This window comes from Podarcis vaucheri, assembly GCF_965113315.1.
Source record: "Podarcis vaucheri genome assembly, chromosome: 3".
Classification (NCBI taxonomy): Eukaryota; Metazoa; Chordata; class Lepidosauria; order Squamata; family Lacertidae; genus Podarcis; species Podarcis vaucheri.
Window position 1 is genome coordinate 5,599,981 of NC_138761.1, and position 19,911 is coordinate 5,619,891.

A 19,911-nucleotide genomic window follows, 5' to 3' on the forward strand; every position below is an offset into this window, starting at 1 on the left:
TGGCAGTGGGAGGGGGTGGGTAGGAAATGTAAACCCCCCCAATTCCAGATTCTCGCCCCTTTCTTCTTCCATGTGGACGTGAATGCACTCCCTCAACTCGAGAGAGAACAAAGGTCTGGGCTTCCACAGTCAGCCTGGATAGCTCAGCTGGTTAGAGCGTGGTGCTGGTAATGCCAAGGTTGCGGGTTCGATCCCCGTATGGGACAACTGCATTTGCCTGTCTTTGCAGGGGGTTGGACTAGATGATCCTCAGGGTCCCTTCTAACTCTATGGTAAGATCAGCATAGCCTGGATCTGGGGTTGCCCATGTTCTGCCCTCAGACGCCCCCTTGGCACCCAGCAAGACCTCCTGACTCTCCACTTTTAATAAAAGTTTTGGCGACTCCCTCTTCATTTTTTGATGGTGTTTTGTTTGGGGGTGTGTAGGTGTTTTGCCAGTTGGTTTTTTTTGGGGGGGGCACATAATTCCGAGAAAGAAAGTCCTTTTTTGTGTGCAGTTAAACAATGGAATCCACTCTCACAGGAGGCAGCGATGGCCACCAAAGTAGAAGGTTTTAAAAGAGGATTGGATGAATTCAAGGAAGAGGAAGAGGCGTAGGAAGGTCAGGTCAGGTACCCGGTGCAGAAAATTTCTTGTCAACCCCCACCCCCACATTTCTTTCTTTCTTTCTTTCTTTCTTTCTTTCTTTCTTTCTTTCTTTCTTTCTTTCTTTCGCCTGCAAAAATGGTTTTACGTTATTTCATATTTCCTTACAAAGGAATAAAAAGAAGTAATAATAATAATAATTATCTTTTATTTGTACCCCGCCTTCCCCGGCCAAAGTCGGGCTCAGGGCGGCTAACATCAGATACATAACATTGGTATAAAATCAAACAATTATTAAATTACCTATGTCAAAATCAAATTAAAGTCTAATTAGGTGGCTTTCCGCAGGGTTAGTGTTGGGAACAGTAAGTGCTCCACTGAATTGAAATCTCAGCCTTCACAACATAGGAAAACGTCCAAGTCAACAGCTGTTTTCATGGAGGAGGGTCAAGATATTCACTGATATGCATGAAATTTCATATACAGCTATATAATCCCTAGTGTAGTAAGAGAAGACCTTTGCAGCAGGCATTTTTAAAAAAAGTTTTTTATGAACCACCCTAGTAGGGCAGTAATTGTTCCTTGATAATTTGTCACCCCCCTCCATGATGGCACCTGGGGGCCCGCCCCCTTCCTACGTCCCCTCTTCCTACGCCCCTCAGGGTCCCTTCCGACTCTATGATAAGATCAGCATCCCCTAGATCTGGGGTTGCCCATATTGTGCCCTCAGATGCCCCCTTGGCACCCAGAAAGACAACCTGACTCCCCACTTTTAATAAAAGTTTTGGTGACCCCCCCTCTTCATTTTTTTTTACCGTGTTTTGTTTTGGGTGTGTGTGTAGGTGTTTTGCCAGTTTTTTTTGGGGGGGCCCACATGATTCTGAGAAAGAAAGTGCTTTTTTTGTGCAATCCACTCTCACAGGAGTCAGTGGTGGCCTTGTGATAGGAATTTTGAGGTCTTAGATATATGTTAAATGTTCATAAGTGTACCAACCAAACACGTACATAGATCAGCACAGGAAGACCGACCTGAAGCCATTTTTGATTCCCAGACTGACCTAATGTTTTCTCTGCAAGGTCAAAGGAAAATGGAAAAGCCTCCCCATTGTCTTTTCCTTCACAAATCCTGTCTTAAGGGCACATTTAAAATATGAATAGGGTGTGAGCCTGTAACTTGGCTCAGGAACCAAGTATTTATCATTACAAAAGACTGGCCAGGCTCCCCAGGGTATCCAATCAAGTGACCATTAAACAGGTAACCTGGTAGACAGGAGGTAAACAAAGCACTCAGATTTCTGCTGTAGACCGCCCTTTCTGTGATGTAGGTATGGTGTTTCTGGGGGGGGGGGTCTTGGACTCCAGGGAGGGAATTTAAAATGTCTGTATAAGGGCAGGCACACCTTTGTTCTGGATCCTCCTCCTTTCCTGTGTGTGAGGGGAGCACCTGTTGCAACAGTTCAATAAAGATCAAGCTTACTAGCTGCTTTGCTTCTCAATATTCTCTGCTTGGCCTCTGTTATTTTCTCCTACCAATAGGGAACCTACGTAAGGGCTCTATATGGGCTCTTGGGTACCCCATAAGGGGAAAAGGGCAGATTTTGTTTACAACAGTCACAGCCTCCAAAGTAGAAGGCTTTAAAAGAGGATTGCATGATTTCATGGAGGAGGAGAGCGCTACCTGTGGCTATTAGGCATGATGGCTGTGCCTCCACAGTTGGCTTCTGAATACCAGTTGCTGGAAACCGCAGGAGGTGAGAGTTGGTCTTGCGTTCAAATTCTGCTTGCGGGTTACCCACAGGTTGGCGACTGTGGGACTGGGATAGTGGCCTGGATGGACCTGACTCAGCAGACTCTATCACCAGTTTTTCTTCTGCGTTAAGGTTATTTGTGTGTGCCTCTGGCAGCTTCTCAAATGTCCATATGTGCCCCTCAGCCCCAAATAGGTTGGAGATGAAATCCCCATCCTAATTATATCCTAATAATATACATATTTTGAAAAACCAGAAGCATTTTTACTTGGTATTATAGGTCAGGACATTAACAGGCAAGATGTTAAATTGTTTTTATATGCAACAACTGTGGCAAGAGCATTGTGAGCCCAGAAATGGAAACAAGAAGAAATTCCGATGAAAGAAGAATGGCAGACGAAATTAATGGACTATACAGAATTGGACAAAATGACAGGAAGGATTCGAAACCTGCGGGACCAGAAATTTACAGAAGATTGGAAGACGTATATGAATTATTTGAAGAGCAACTGTAATCAACAAATTACGCTAGTAGGACTACAAGAAGTTTTGTAAGGAGAAATATACGAAGTGTTACAAAGTAGAAAAAGATAGAGATATTGGTTATAAGTTTGAAATGTAATAGGGAAAATAAGAAATGCATACTGAGAGATTAGACTGGAAAATTTTCAGACAGGATTGATGGAAGTCAAAAATTTGAATAAGATGTAAAAGTATGTTTAATTATTGTTGAAAATGATATGTTAAAAAAACTAATAAAAAATTATATACAGTGGTACCTCGGGTTACATATGCTTCAGGTTACACACTCTGCTAACCCAGAAATAGTGCTTCAAGTTAAGAACTTTGCTTCAGGATGAGAACAGAAATCGTGCTCTGGCGGCGCAGTGGCAGCAGGAGGCCCCATTAGATAAAGTGGTGCTTCAGGTTAAGAACAGTTTCAGGTTAAGAACAGACCTCTGGAACGAATCAAGTACTTTAACCTGAGGTACCACTGTATATATATAAAAAAGAAAGAAACCCGCATCCTAAATGTCCAAGGGAAAATGGAAGAATCCCAATAGTGTCTTTGCATCCAATGTGTAAACCAATTGTGTGTGTGTGTGTGTACAGAATCAGGTCCATCTGCAGCTTCCAATCTCCAGTCTCCTCCCAACACCTTTTCCTTGTTTCACTGGAAAATCCAATTTTTGGAGCCTGGCTGGCAAAGAGGAGACTTGGGGAGGGCTGGAGAAGGAAAAGGATTGAGGGTCAAAGCAACCAATCTCTCCTTGTGCTGAGTTAGGGATGAAATCCGAGATCTGTGGACATTTGGTGACACTTTGCAGGAAATATTTGTGGGAATCGAAGCTCACTGGCTTCCTCCCATCTCTGCTCCTGGTGTTTCTGCCCATGTTCACGCTTAGCAGCACGGAGAGGCTTTTATGCAAGGAGCAAAGAATTAGAGAGCTCAGCCCCAGAGCATTTCCTGGCTGACCTACAGAAGCAGCTCATGCAGCACAAAGGTTGAGAGCCAGGGAGGCAGCTAAAATTAGACGCACTGCCAGGTTAAACTGAGAACTAGCCCTTCACGGCCTAGGACCCTCGTACCTACGGGACCGCCTCTCCTGGTATGCCCCGCAGAGGACCTTAAGGTCCATAAATAGCAACACCCTAGAGGTCCCGGGCCCTAAGGAAGTCAGATTAGCCTCAACCAGAGCCAGGGCCTTTTCAACAACAACAACAAATAGTACCAGTGGGTCATTCTGACCGGTGGGGTTGCCCACACACCAGCCTCCCAATTCATTTGGGCAGGGATTGGCTGCACGCCATCCAAACCAACAGGTTCAAATGACAAGGAAAGGGATTTTGTCTAGACTTTAGGAGGAACTCTCTGGTGGTATTAGAGGGACATGGGTGGCGCTCTGGTTTAAACCACAGAGCCTAGGACTTGCCAATCAGAAGGTCGGCAGTTCAAATCCCTGCGATGGGGTGAGCTCCCGTTGCTCAGTCCCTGCTCCTGCCAACCTAGCAGTTAGAAAGCAGGTCAAAGTGCAAGTAGATAAATAGGTACCACTCTGGCGGGAAGGTAAACGCCGTTTCCGTGCGCTGCTCTGGTTCGCCAGAAGGGGCTTAGTCATGCTGGCCACATGACCCGGAAGCTGTACGCTGGCTCCCTCAGCCAATAAAGCGAGATGAATGCCGCAACCCCAGAGTCGGCCACGACTGGACTAATTTAGGCACATGGAAGGTGCCTAAAGAAGCCAGGGTGGCTATCTAAAGAACTTTTAACTGAATTAAGATTAAAAAAGGATGTGTACAAAAAATGGAAAAGGGGGGAAACCACCAAAGAGGAATTCAAACAAATAGCCAGCACGTGTAGACACAAAGTCAGAAAAGCTAAAGCACAGAATGAACTCAGGCTTGCTAGAGAGGTTAAAAGCAACAAAAAAGGCTTTTATGGGTATGTTCGTAGCAAAAGGAAGAACAAAGAAACTGTGGGGTCACTCAGAGGAGAAGATGGTGAAATGCAAACAGGGGACACAGAAAGGGCTGAACTACTCAATGCCTTCTTTGCCTCAGTCTTCTCCGATAAAGAAAACAATGCCCGACCTGAAGAATTTGGAGCAAATGATTCAGCAAAGGAAACACAGCCCAGAATAACTAAGGAGATAGTACAAGAATATTTGGCTAGTTTAGATGTATTCAAGTCTCCAGGGCCAGATGAACTGCATCCAAGAGTATTAAAAGAACTGGCAGATGTGATCTCAGAACCACTGGCAGTCATCTTTGAGAATTCCTGGAGAACAGGCGAAGTCCCGGCAGACTGGAGGAGGGCAAATGTTGTTCCTATTTTCAAAAAGGGGAAAAGAGAGGACCCAAATAATTACCGCCCAGTCAGTCTGACATCAATAGCAGGGAAGATTCTGGAGCAGATCATTAAGAAAACAGTCTGTGAGCACCTAGAAAGGAATGCTGTGATCACCAATAGTCAGCATGGATTTCTGAAAAATAAGTCATGTCAGACTAACCTGATCTCGTTTTTTGACAGAATTACAAGCCTGGTAGATGAAGGGAACGCAGTGGATGTAGCCTACCTTTATTTCAGCAAGGCATTTGACAAGGTGCCCCATGATATTCTTGTAAAGAAGCTGGTAAAATGCGGTCTTGACTATACTACCACTCAGTGGATTTGTAACTGGCTGACTGACCGAACCCAAAGGGTGCTCATCAATGGTTCCTCTTCATCCTGGAGAAGAGTGACTAGTGGGGTGCCACAGGGTTCTGTCTTGGGCCCGGTCTTATTCAACATCTTTATCAACGACTTGGATGATGGACTCAAGGGCATCCTGATCAAATTTGCAGATGACACCAAACTGGGAGGGGTGGCTAACACCCCAGAGGACAGGATCACACTTCAAAACGACCTTGACAGATTAGAGAACTGGGCAAAAATAAACAAGATGAATTTTAACAGGGAGAAATGTAAAGTATTGCACTTGGGCAAAAAAAAAATGAGAGGCACAAATACAAGATGGGGGACACCTGGCCTGAGAGCAGTACATGTGAAAAGGATCTAGGAGTCTTGGTTGACCACAAACTTGACATGAGCCAACAGTGTGACGTGGCAGCTAAAAAAGCCAATGCAATTCTGGGCTGCATCAATAGGAGTATAGCATCTAGATCAAGGGAAGTAATAGTGCCACTGTATTCTGCTCTGGTCAGACCACACCTGGAGTACTGTGTCCAGTTCTGGGCACCACAATTCAAGAAGGACACTGACAAACTGGAACGTGTCCAGAGGAGGGCAACCAAAATGGTCAAAGGCCTGGAAACGATGCCTTATGAGGAACGGCTAAGGGAGCTGGGCATGTTTAGCCTGGAGAAGAGGAGGTTAAGGGGTGATATGATAGCCATGTTCAAATATATAAAAGGATGTCACATAGAGGAGGGAGAAAGGTTGTTTTCTGCTGCTCCGGAGAAGCGGACACGGAGCAATGGATCCAAACTACAAGAAAGAAGATTCCACCTAAACATTAGGAAGAACTTCCTGACAGTAAGAGCTGTTTGACAGTGGAATTTGCTGCCAAGGAGTGTGGTGGAGTCTCCTACTTTGGAGGTCTTTAAGCAGAGGCTTGACAACCATATGTCAGGAGTGCTCTGATGGTGTTTCCTGCTTGGCAGTGGGTTGGACTCGATGGCCCTTGTGGTCTCTTCCAACTCTATGATTCTATGATTCTATAATGGTCAGGGGTCCCTTTACCTTTACCTCTGGTGGTATTGGCTGTTTGACAGAGGAGCAGCCTGCAATACAAGGTGCAGGATTCCTTGGAAGTGGGTTGGGACAAATGACCTTTAAGGTACCTTCCAAGTGTGTGGTTCTAGCTTCCCATTGGGGTGGGGCATTTAAAAAGAAAGAAAGAAAGAAAGAAAACATAGATAAACAAATCAGGTTTGTTTTATTTTCTCATGTGATGCACATCCATTTTCCACATTTCATTCACATTTACATGCTTGACTAAAAACAAACAATTAAAAAAAGAGCTATTTTTTAAAATATAAAAAGGCAGGGGGAACCCACACATTTGGAAAAACAGCCTTCTTGCTGCTTAAACCACACACATTTTATACAGTGGTGCAAATGAGATTTGATTGTCCTTTTCCACCAACCATTTCCCCCTGGAAAGCTACAATTTGCTTGGTGGGTGGCAGGGAGCAGAGATACATATTGCTGCCTTTCCCTCCTCAAGTAAAAGGGACGACATATTGTCTCCGTGGTAAACACATAATCTGTTGAGCAAAGTTGGATTGTTTTAAAAGTTCAAGCAAGCTGCGCCGTTCAAATGACGTGCAAACGTTGTCAGCGAGTGGAAGTGTGAGTGACCTTGTCTATGCGCACAAAACACCCGTGGAACTCGCTGCAGGTTTGTCCATAAGCAAAGCTTCTCATTCAGGAAACAAATGCCCTGTCCCCTTGGGAGCAAATTGTTTGCCCTATGAATTGAGTGCAAGGGGCTCTGAAGGAATTCCAGTTTGCCATGTGGAGAAGACATTCCCTGCAATGCAATATTCGCAACGGGAAGTCGCTTATCTGCACTGCTGTGGCCGATTCCCCCGTTACAAAGATACACAGGTATTTGCTCTGCCAGTAGACACAAACAACATTGAGGGAATCAGAGGGTAAGAGATGTCTGGTTTAGTAGGACTTGAGAAAACAAATGCTTCTCCGATGGTCCCCAGAGTCTTGGGTGGCTTATTCTAGAAGTCCAGGTCGTCTTGATCAATCGCCTCTGAGCTCGCCTCCTTTTTAGGGACTGGGCTGCTTCTGCCTTTGCTCTTGCCAGTTTTGGGTTTCTTCTTTGCCTGAGTGGATGCTTGGTCTTCTTCGTCATCTCCCTCTTCCTCTTCCTCCTCCTCTTCTTCACTATCTGGGTACATCTTTGTGGGTTTGGCCTCTGCGTCGCCTTCTGTCTCTCCATCCTCACCACCACCACCACCACCACCCTCCAATTCCTTACAGTCGTCTTCTTCGCCACCCCCCTCCTCAGACCCTTTCTGGGATTGCTGGGAACAATTCCCCATAGAGGAGAAGGCGGAGCTTTTTCTCTGGGTCTCTGCCCCTTCAGGGGCTCCTTCTTCCGTTTCTCTGGGGTCTTCACTGCCACCGTCCTGCACAGGTTCACTGCCATCTGCTTCCTCGCCATTCGCCTCTGCTTCGTTTTCTCCTGCTTCTTCCACTTCTGTCTCTGGCTTGGCATCGCCCTCATCCTCTTCTTCACCGTCTGCCGGAGGCTGTTCCTCCGCTTCTGCTGGTGCCTCAGAGACCTTGCCATCGTCAACATTTGCTGCACATTCAGGTTTGTTATCTCCTTCAGTCTCCTCTGGATCGGCTGCCGCACCATCAGTTTCATCTTCCGTTTGAGGTTCCTCTGCAGCGTCTTCTTCTTCGTCTACTGCCTCTTCCTCCTCATTCATTTCCCCCTCTCCTTCACTTTTGGCTCCCACTTCCTCATCGTCTTCTTCCATTGCAACCTCCTTTCCCGCCTCTTGTTCCTCTGCTTCCACTTCCTCTCCCCCTTCTTCCTCTTCCCTTCCCTCTTTTTCTTCTTCACCTTCTCCTTCCCCTTCCTCCTCCTTTTCTGCTTCCTCCTTTTCTTCTACTTCCTCCTCCTTTTCTTCATCTACTTCCTCTTCCTCCTCCCCTTTTCCTTCTACTTCCTCCCCCTTTTCTACTTCTTCCTCCTCCCCCTTTTCTTCTACTTCCTCCCCGTTTTCTTCTGCTGCTTCCTCCTCCTTTTCTTCATCTACTTCCTCTTCCTCCTCCCCCTTTTCTTCTACTTCCTCCTCATTTTCTTCTACTTCCTCCTCTCCCTTTTCTTCTACTTCCCCCTCGTTTTCTTCTACTTCCTCCTCATTTTCTTCTACTTCCTCCCCCTTTTCTTCTTCTGCTTCCTCTTCTACTTCCTCCCCCTTTTCTGCTTCTTCCTCCCCCTCCCCCTTTTCTTCTACTTCCTCCTCCTTTTCTTCTACTTCCTCTCCCTTTTCTTCTTCTGCTTCCTCTTCTACTTTCTCTTTCCCATTTTCTTCTACTTCCTCCTCCCCCTCTCCTCCTCCTTCCATTGCTTCCTCTTGTGCTTCCCCACCTAATTCTTCGTTCACAGTTTCCTCCCTCTCAGCTTCCTCACAGTTCTGATTTTCTTCCTCCCCATCTGCTGGGGCTTCTGCTGCTTCACCTTCTGTCACTTCCTGCTCATCAGCCAACACTTCCTGCTCTGCCTCAGCTTCAGTGGCCTCCCCTTCTGCTTCCTCTTCTGCAATGTCCTCCTCTGCCTTGCCTCTCTGCATCCTCAAGATTTGCTGTAGGTCAAAGGCCTTCACGATGGGGGCATTGGCTGCCACCACCGGCCCTCGAGACTGCAGGGCTTTGGCCTCCATTTTCTTCTGGAAGCAGGCATCGCAAGGGCAGTACTCCTCTTCCCCAGGGGGGTCACTTATGTCATCTCTAATGGTCGTACTGAAAAAATCAAATTCCTCATCTAATTCCCTTGTCTCGCGCGGCTTGCTGCGGTCATTGTAGAGGGACATTTTGTGAATGCTCTGCAAACGGCGCCTTCGGTTTTCCACTTGCAGGATGGAAGAATCGCGGCGCAGCTGCTCGTCCGGAGGCCTTGGGACCCTCCTGCCCGCCCTGCTTCTGATTTTCCCTAACTCTTTCTCAATACTCTTTTGGATCCTCCGACTCACTTCCTCTTTCAGCTGTGTAATCATCAAGTCCAACTCCTCACTATTTGGCAAGTTCCACTTCACCTTGAAATCATTCATGGCGCTGACATAGTGAGCCATGAATTCCTTCTCGATCTTCTTCAAAAGCTTCAGCACCCAAACCGGGTCGGGGTCGATAGATTTCTGTGGGGTGATGAGGGAAGCTTTTGCTGTGGACTGGCGAGAAACTATGTTGCTGGAGACTGTATCAGCTGCTGACTCATCCACCAGCTGTTTTTCGACACTTTCTTGGGGTTCGCTCTTATTTGTGCTTGGATCGGGTTCAGCTTGACTGTTGCTTGGCTCTTCAGCATTCTCTTGGTTGTTGCTTGGCTCTTCAGCCGCTTCAACATTCTCTTGATCATCGCTTGGCTCTTCAGCCACTTCAACATTCTCTTGGTCATCGCTTGGCTCTTCAGCAACTTCAACATTCTCTTGATCATCACTTGGCTCTTCAACCGCTTCAACATTCTCTTGATTGTCGCTTGGCTCTTCAGCCACTTCAACATTCTCTTGATCTTCGCTTGGCTCTTCAGCCACTTCAACATTCTCTTGATCATCACTTGGCTCTTCAGCCGCTTCAACATTCTCTTGATCATCGCTTGGCTCTTCAGCCGCTTCAACATTCTCTTGATCATCGCTTGGCTCTTCAGCAACTTCAACATTCTCTTGATTGTCGCTTGGCTCTTCAGCCACTTCAACATTCTCTTGGTCATCGCTTGGCTCTTCAGCCGCTTCAACATTCTCTTGATCATCACTTGGCTCTTCAGCCACTTCATCAACATTCTCTTGATCATCGCTTGGCTCTTCAGCAACTTCAACATTCTCTCGATCATTGCTTGGCTCTTCAGCCACTTCATCACCATTCTCTTGATCATCGCTTGGCTCCTCAGCCACTTCAACATTCTCTTGATCATCGCTTGGCTCTTCAGCCGCTTCATCACCATTCTCTTGGTTGTTGCTTGGTTCTTCATCAGCTTCATCACCGTTCTCTTGACTGGGACTCTCTTCTACTTCCTGGATAGCGGGGTCCTCTTGGGTCTGCTCAACAGGGTCTGCATCAGCATCATCCGCTTTTGCCTGCTCCACCTCGACATCTTCCATTTCTTCTTCTCCAACCACTTCTTTATCTCCCTCCTCCTCCTCGCCAACGTCACTGCCCTGGTTCTCATTGGTTTCTGTCACGTCCTCTCCTCCAGTAGAGGCTGCCTTTTCTTCTCCTTCAGATTTTAAGCAAGTCTGGGAATGCTCCTCTTCCTCTTCCTCACTACAGCCTCCCTCTCGCTCTGCCTCCTCTTTCGCCTCTTCTTTGGTGGGTTTGGCTCCGTTTGTTTTCTCTGGTGACAAGGCACAGTCTCGGGCACCAGCAACGCTCCCCTCTCCTGAGCCTCCATCGCCACTGCTCACATCCACTCCAGAAGAGGACAAGGGTGTGAAGCCGCCATCTTTACGGTCCTTGAAAGTGGAGGGCACTTTTTCAGGGGCCTCTCCTTGGAGGCCTGAGCTCGTGCCCCCTTTCTCTGACGTGCACCCAAACCAGAGGGCCTGGAAGATGTTCAAGAGCTCCGTGTACCTCGGCCTGTTCAGGCACTTGCCGGACTTGCTTGAGGGGTCCAGCTCTTCGTCAAGGATCTGCAAGCTAGCCAGGCAGGTGATCAGAATGTTTGCCGAGTTGCTGAGCTTTCTGCCCATCGTAGGAGAGACTTCGGGCAAGCTGTGTGAACGGTCCAGCTTGGCTTCTTGCTTGGAAGCCAGCAGCGCCTTCATGATCTGCACGGAGGTCTGGATGGTGCTGGGCAAGTCCTTTTTGTGGTTGTTCTGGCTGGAGATGACAGAGTGGTTGCATTCTGCTTGGCCTGCCTTAGCCTCTTCTGACACCGCTTTGGAAGCTGCCTCGTCATTGAGATCCTCAACGGCCCCCTTCTCAGCTGCCTCCTTGGCTGCCACTTCTTCTTCTTCTTCCTCCTTCTCCTCCTCTTCTTTCTTTCCTTCCGGCTCCTCTCCCAACAATTCCTGGTTGTTTGAGCAATTGGGCATTTCAGCATCCAGTTCTGTGCCGTCTCCATCATCCTGCATCTCACATTTCATCAGCAGAGTCTCTGAGGGGATCTTTCTCAACCACTCGTGCACGACTTCTTCCGGAGAAGCGTTGGGAAGAGAAGAAGGGATGATGTCCTCATCGCCTTCCACCTCAGCCTCTCCTGCCTCGTTATGCAGCGCTTCAGAAGGATCCCCTGGCCCGTTTTCCTCCTCCATTTCAGTGGGCTGCGAATGGGCTGCTTCCTCTTCCTCCTTGCTCGCAGTTGGCTCCGACCCAGTGGCGCTGGCGTTGTTCGATTTCTTCTTCAGCACCGCAGACCGACTTTTTTTGCCACTCGGCCTCCCTTTCGGGGGAGCTGGGCAGTGCAAACTATACATGGACGCAGACTCTGACGCCAAAGCTTGACTAGAGCATTCCGCGTTGGAATGGAGGCTGCTTTTCTTCCTCCTCGGCTTCGAGGACTGCGCCACGCTCGACTGCGAGCCAGCATGCTCGCTCCTCCCTGACGCCTCTGTCTCTGCGCATTTACTCTCCGAATGGGAAGACACAATCGACTGGATGCTCCCAAGGCCTTTGTTTCTCGCTGCCGCCGTGCAACCACATTTGGAGCACGTGGATTCGAACACGCTCCCCGGCCTTGATGCCTTGTCGGTTCCATTTTTCCCATTGGAATTGGAGAAGCTGGAGCAAGCAGATGATTCCTTGCTGGAGGAATCTGGCTGGCCGCCCTCCTGGATGCTCTTGGAGGACTGGCTGCAATGCCCGGGAGAGCTACTTGCACTCTCCATGTTGCCGGCGGGAGGTGCCGCTGCTTCGCTTAAGGACGACACGTTGGAACGAGGAGAGCTTGAGTCGTGAGATGCATGGCATTCTCCCTCTCTTCCCTCCATCTCTGGGGAGCTTTTGGAGTAGCAAGAGCCCCTGCTGCTCGACCGTGCATCTTCTGCATGCAGAGACCTTTTTGTCCTCTTTTTTTTGATGGTGGACACCCTGGAGACTTTGGCGCCTGCCTCTCGGTGATTGTGGCTGTGCTTGCTCCTCCTGGAGGAAGAGGAAGCTGCTGCGCTGCACACCTGTGTTTCGTTGCTGTCTTCTCTCTGGCTATTCCCATCGCAAGCTTTGGAACGGAAGGACCGTTCTGTGGAGCACCTCTCGCACTCGCTGACGTCATCCCTGACTGATTGGTTGGACGCCACATTTTCCAAGGCGGAATGAACTTTGCTGGTCTCCTCTTGTTCCTTGTCTGCCTCTTCCTCCACGGAGAATGAAGAGATTGGCTGAGCGTCTTCTGAAAGCTCATCTGGGTTGTCCCTTGTCCCAGGTGTTGTCCGCTGAATGGATTGGCTGTAGGCGCTCTTTGGAGAGGACGGGCAGCTGTCCTCTTCCAAGTCAACCTCGTCCCGCGCCTTGATGCTATGAGAGGAGATGGTCCTCACCACGCTGCTGCTCTCCTCGCACACTTTGATCTGGCTTTCCGCGGAACAGCGAGACGATTTTGACCCGCTGCTCCCCGCCCTGCTGCTGTTGCCCTCCGTTCCTTCTGCAGTCACCATGGAATTGTCCTCATTTTGGGAATTGGCTAAGCAAGCTGCGGAATCCATTTCCACGGGTGACCCCCTTTTGCTCGTGTTGCTCTGGCCGTGCCGACAACGGCATTTTTGCACCGCCCGGTATTCTACCCTGTTCTCTACAGTCTCCGAGTAGCAAGAGGATTCCCGTACGACATGCTTGGAATATTCTTCTCCGCTGGACGAGGTGCGGCTGCTCTCGACGGAGGCCGTCTTTTTGCGGACGACCCTGCGGTGGGACGACGTGCTTGAGCAAGAAGAGTGGGTGTACCAAGTATTCTTGACCCATGGCTCCTCTTTCTGGGAAGCATGCATGGGGTTCTTCCAAATGTCATACTCTTTGCATGGCTTGCCACAATTGTGGCAACACGCCTCCTCGTTTTCAGACACGTCAAGGTTCGAGATGTAGGAATCGGCATCACAGGGATATAATGAGTCGTCCACCTCGGAGCTGACCTCCGGGTTCTCTTTCTCTGCGGGGTCTGTTCCATTGTCTTCGTCTATGCCCATCTCTTCACAGGACACCTTGCCCCTCAGACTGGACTTCTGGATATGTGTGGACCACTGGAGCGTCTCGTCGTTGAGCAGGCGGAAGCGGACTTTCATCTCAACGGACAGGCTGCCATCTTTGTTCACATGCACCTTCTTCTCAACGTCATCGTTGACCAAGGAATGAACCAGGTTGCCCGCTTTGGAGTGCGGGCAGTGGCTCAAGCAGGGGGCGCCATTCTCCGGCGATGTCACAAGGCCGTTTGGATAGGATTTTTCCGACGACAAGGAGAATCTCGCGGAGCGATTGCTCAAGGCTGACCGCGGGTGGATCACACTCTTCTTGGCTTTGAGTCCAAAGTTCACTGGAGTTTGAAGGAGATGGGGGTGTTGAGGAAACACAAAAAGGGAAATTATAAGGAATTATGCCAAGCATACAGCGACACTTAGGACAGTAAACTGGGAGCTCAGTGATATTGTTATTATTATTGGTTCCCAGTACGTTTCCAAGCACAATTTAAAGTGTTGGTGCTGACCTTTCAAGCCCTAAACAGCCTCGGTTCAACATACCTGAAGGAGCGTCTCCACCCCCATCGTTCTGCCCAGACGCTGAGGTCCAGCGCCGAGGGCCTTCTGGCAGTTCCCTCACTGCAAGAAGCCAAGTTACAGGGAACCAGGCAGAGGGCCTTCTTGGTAGTGGCACCCGCCCTGTGGAACGCCCTCCCACCAGATGTCAAAGAGAAGAACAACTACCAGACTTTTAGACGACATCTGAAGGCAGCCCTGTTTAGGGAAGCTTTTAATGTTTAACAGACCACTGTTTTTTAATACTTTGCTGGAAGCTGCCCAGAGTAGCTGGGGAAACCCAGCCAGATGGGCGGGGTATAAATAATTAATAATAATAATAATAATAATAATAATAATAATAATAATTACCTGCCCTTTGCCATAAGGTCCCAAGGTGGCTTACAACATCAAAAACAATTCAAAACAACCCACAGCATAAATATAAGGTGGGTCCTTAAAACATATGCCTCAGGTGTTAAAAGGCAAGGTACAGAGGTTGCTGCTGCTGCTGCTGTTTTATGACCTGTCTGGCACTTAGGAATCTGCAACATCTTCAAAGCCCTATGGCTGTTTGCAAAGGGCTTTTAAGGCAGCCCCTCCCCTCCAGACACAAGAGCCTCAAATGGGAGCAGGGGGAGGCCCTTTGCAAAAGGGCTCTTTGAAACTGCCAGCCCTTTCAACACCACTCAAGCGACATTTAGAGGAGGATGCAGGCTGCTTCCTAATGTGCTCTGCAAAATCACTGTTTAACGCAGCCTCCCTGCTTTAAACATTCCCCCAAGTTCCCATCTGAGCTACAGAATTGCCATAAAAATTATTATTATTTAGCTGTGATTCCTGCATTGCAGGGGTTTGGATTAAATGTCCTTTTGGTCCAACCCTGCAATTCATTATACGTATAATTCATTATACGGTCCTGATACTTACTGCTCCAAAATATAACAAACAAAGCGTATCTGTATATTTTGCAGTATGTTAATGTTCTCTCGTGCTTTATTAATCCATTTTTTAAAAAATAAACCATTTTTTTAAAAAAATAAACCATTCTTCTTGCATTGGAACATTATCCCCCCCCCTCATTTTTTGAAATACTGTATTTTTCCATGTATAACATGCCCCCGTGTATAAGACGCCCCTTTTTGGGGACTCAAAATTAAGAAAATGGGGGGGTATTGCCCCGTGTATAAGACCACCCCAATTTTTCTCCATTATTTAAACGTAAAAAAACCCTAGTCTTATACATGGGAAAGTATGGAACTTTTTATTTTTGGCAGCAGGAAGCAGATTTACCAGTTCTCAATCTGTTTCCAGGACTAAATGCTTCAAACAACCCAGTACTAGTAATTCTGCTGGTAATAAAATATAATAATATAATAATTATTTTATATATATATATATATATATATATATATATATATATATATATATATGCTTTCGTAGATTTTCACGGGTACAGGAATGCAGGTTTTGGTGTCTTCGGGTGTCTTCCCGTGTAAGAGTCGGGGTGTCTGTGCGACGTTTCGACGAGGTCTCACTCGTCATCTTCAGGCTGGTGCTTTCGGCTTCTTGTTACTGGAACAGAGCAGAGTCTGGTGTTTGAGTTCCTATAAATACTGTTGAGGGGTGTGGTGTATAGCCTCCAACGTTCTGGGCAGAGAGGAAGTTCCTAGATTAGTGTGCCTTTTCTTCTTTTGTTCCTTAATTACTTGAGGGATATCTTGGGTGATTTCATGAGTGATATTCTGAATACCACTGGGTGGGTCATTAAGTGTAGATTAGTTGCTAAAGCTTTCGTGTCTTGACATCTTGAGCTTGTGAAGAGTTTTTCTGAGAAGATGGCTGTGCTGCATTTAGTTGTGCTCTGGCTTGGCTTCGTGTATAGGGGCGAGCTGTGGTTTTGTGCCTTGTGCCAGCCAGATCTGTGTAGGGATTGCCGGGGGGTGCAGCATCCGGAGGTGCCACTATAGTTTGGCTACTGGATGGAGTCTGTAATATGTCTGTGGAGAGGGTCTGGGTTTGGGTCTGGTGTGGTTGATTGGTGACGGCGTTCTGTGTGCCTCTGGTTCTGGTGTCGGTTTTTGTGGGGAGGGCTAATTTCCAGATGTCTGGCAGGCGGGACGTGTCGTCACGCTTGTTCATGTTGTGAGGGTGTTTCTCTATCTCGATGGCTTCCATGATTATTCTCTTGTGGTGATGTTCCATGTTAAAGAGCAATTTGGAATCTGCAAAATTAATTTCGTGTCCTGTTTCTTTCATGTGTTGGAAAAGAGAGGAAGTTTTTTCTTCTTTTTTGACGGCATTCTTGTGTTCTGCGATACGTGCATTTATTCGTCTGTTTGTTTGTCCAATGTACGTGGCTGGGCAGACTTTGCAGGGTATTTCATAGACCCCTTGGTTTTCCAGCTGGATTTTGTCTTTTGGGTTTCTGAGGATATTGGCTATTTTTTGGTTGGTGCAGAAGGCTGTTTTGATATTGTGTTTATGGAGGATTTTGCTGATTTTGTCTGTAGTGCCCTTGATATAAGGAAGGAGGGCCATGCCATTGTTTTCTTCTGTGTCTTGGTTTTTGGGGGGTGTTTCTTTTTGGATTAGCTTCGTAACCCTGTTTTTCTGGTATCCATTGGCGATTAACACATTTGAGAGATTCTGTAACTCAGTTGTCAAGTGGTCTTTGTTAGCCAGGCGTTTGGTTCTGGAGATGAGAGTCTTGGCTACGGAGTTTATTTGTGCAGGGTGGTGGTGTGATTGTGCATGTAAGTAGCGGTTGGTGTGTGTTTTTTTCCGGTAGATAGTGTGTCCTAGGGAGCCATCAGGTTTTTTGTAGATTAGGACGTCAAGAAAGGGGAGTTGGTTGTTGTCTTCTATTTCCATAGTGAATTGTATTTTGGGGTGTAGGCTGTTGAGATGTGTGAGGAAGCTATCTAGTTTTTCTTTCCCGTGTGGCCAAATTACAAAGGTGTCGTCAACATATCTGAGCCAAAGTTTGGGTTTGTGTTCTGACTTGTCTAAAGCATTGGTTTCAAAGTGTTCCATGTACAAATTTGCGATGACCGGTGAGAGGGGTGATCCCATAGGTGCTCCTTCTATCTGTTTGTATCTTTGTCCATTGTGGATGAAGTACGTGTTGGTTAGGCAGTGGTTGGTCAGGTCCAGGATGTATTTGGGGGGGTTGTATTTGTTTTGAATGGCTGTCAAGGCTTCATTAATGGGCACTTGAGTGAAGAGAGATACAACATCGAAGCTCACAAGTAGGTCATCGGGATGTAGGTATTGCTTCTTTATTGTTTCTATGAACTGGAAGGAGTTAGTAACGTGTGAAGCGATGGATTCTGCATAGGGCTGAAGTTGCTTAGCGAGGAATTTAGCGAGATTTTGTAGAGGTGAGCCTATGGAGCTGACTATTGGTCTGAGTGGTGTTCCTTCTTTGTGTATCTTGGGGAGACCGTAGAGTTTGGGGCATCTGGATGATTTTTCTCTGGGGATGATTCTTAGCTTATATATATATATATAATCCCATGTGCTTCAGAGATCGAGCACTCCCAAAATATAGGTCTAAAATCTGCTCAATGTTGAATGCAACTGATTTAGTCTCTGCTGTGTTAAGTATCACTGTTACTGAATCGTTCCCTTAAGCCTCCCAAGCAGATTTGGGGAGATGGACAGGAAGTCCTTTTTAAGCAGGTGGAGGTACTTGTGCCAACTTCCGCTTCCCCGTCCCTTCTTTGCTGAACCTGCAGAACAGTGGCCTGTTGGGGGACCAGGCGGTGGAGCCCCCTGGCACCTGCCCATCGAGAAAAACTGAAAGACCTAAACTTCCCTAAACAGAGTTGCCTTCAGATGTCTTCTAAAAGTCAGGTATGTCTCCTAAAAGTCAGGCAGAGGGCCTTCTCGGTAGTGGCACCCGCCCTGTGGAATGCCCTCCCAAATAAACATTTCCTTCACATCTGATGGGAGGGCATTCCACAAGGTGGGTGCCACCACCGAGAAGGCCCTCTGCCTGGTTCCCTGTAACCTGACTTCTCGCAGTGAGGGGACCACCAGAAGGCCCTCGGCGCTGGACCTCAGTGTCCGGGCAGAACGATGGGGGTGGAGACACTCCTTCAGGTATACATATTGCGATCTTGTACAAACTGTAGTTTTAATGAATTTTATTTTGTACTCATCCATTCACCTCTTTGGGGGCCCTCGTGCAAAGAAGTGGTATATAAATAAACCAATCAATGAATGAACTGTGATTTAAGGCATTTTTCTATCAGATCTGCAGAAACCAGGTTTGATAGTGGTTTGGCCCCATCCATTCCCAGTCCTTCCCCCCAATTCCTCACAATGGCAACTTCTTTATCTTCCAGCCCCCAAAATATTGTTGCTGGCACCCGTCTGTCTCAAGAGACAATGGAATATGCCTCCGGGGGTGAAGTCAAACTGCTGCATTAATTTGTCTGCTGGTTGTTAATTTAAATAGCACCTCACATTTGCTATCTCCCTGTATATTTTCATGCTTTCTTCACGAGCAGAATACAGCTTCCCTGATCCCAAAATACTGAAATAGGCGGGTGGTTTGCCACCCATAACACTTGTGGTCTCATCAAATAACTTGCCTACATTTTTGTCCATTCGTTAAACCCTTAATTGTGTTTGAACCAGATTGGTATCACCCTATTAGGTTGCCCAACATGTTAGTAGTATAAACTAAAAATTCATTATAAAAATAAATGGTGATAGTTCTGTGCATACAGTATCTTTTCTTTAAATTATTTCATCTAAGGTGGCGGATATTGGCAAAGTATTGCTTATGCCTCCCCTCTCCACTGCTCTTCCTGATATCAGGTCCGCATGTAAACAAACGGAATTCATTTCAGCCAGGATAAGTTAAATGGAACCTCCATAGTCAAGCACAGTGTACCTTGGCTTGCCAGATGCTGGAATATAACCAAGCGTTTCCCAAGGCATCTGAGTGGCTGCTGCCTGCAGTCTGAATTCAGACCTACATGGATCCTCATTCTGATCCAGGACGGCCACCCAGATTTTGTCACCCCACCCTGAGACCTTCGGATGGGGTGGGTGATCAATACATTTTCCAGAAAAAGAACAAACTGCTTCCAAACCACCAACCCAAATCCAGCCCCCTGCCCTCTTTCTTACTTTCGTGGTTTTCGCCAACGTTGCCTCTGCTGTTGGACTGTGAAGGTAGACCGGGCAGCTTCTCTGAGGAGGGCTTCCGGGGGTTTTCCACCACAATGGGTTTGAAGGGCTCTCTCCCCACACAGACGAGGACATTGGGGCAGTGCAGCAGAGCTTGCATGTTGTCAATCTGGAGGGGAGGCAAGCACAGCAGACGTCAAAACTGGACTTATCTTACACATCACTTGGGAAGACAGGTGAGCTAATGCCAGTGTACTGGAAGAAGCAAAGATCATCAATGAGAGAGCCAGTGTGGTGTAGTGGTTAAGAGCGTTAGACTTGTAATCTGGGGAACCGGGTTCGCTTCCCTGCTCCTCCACATGCAGCTGCTGGGTGACCTTGGGCTAGTCACACTTCTTGGAAGTCTCTCAGCCCCACTCACCTCACAGAGTGTTTGTTGTGGGGGAGGAAGGGAAAGGAGAATGTTAGCTGCTTTGAGACTCCTTCGGGTAGTGATAAAGCGGGATATCAAATCCAAACTCTTCTTCA

The 19,911-nt window shown here is 47.5% G+C and overlaps 1 protein-coding gene across 1 annotated transcript in view; it reads right to left on the reverse strand.

The window, feature by feature from the left end:
- Positions 1–6,754: 6,754 nt before the first annotated feature.
- The window catches only part of RP1L1 (RP1 like 1), a 47,844-nt gene continuing 34,687 nt past the window's right edge, over positions 6,755–19,911 (reverse strand). The window contains exons 4-6 of the mRNA XM_082216283.1: positions 19,384–19,552; positions 8,482–14,039; positions 6,755–8,436 (exon numbers count right to left, since the gene is read on the reverse strand). Coding sequence (XP_082072409.1) covers positions 7,573–8,436; positions 8,482–14,039; positions 19,384–19,552 — 6,591 coding nt within the window. The 3' untranslated portion in view covers positions 6,755–7,572. The remainder of the gene's footprint in view (positions 8,437–8,481; positions 14,040–19,383; positions 19,553–19,911) is intronic.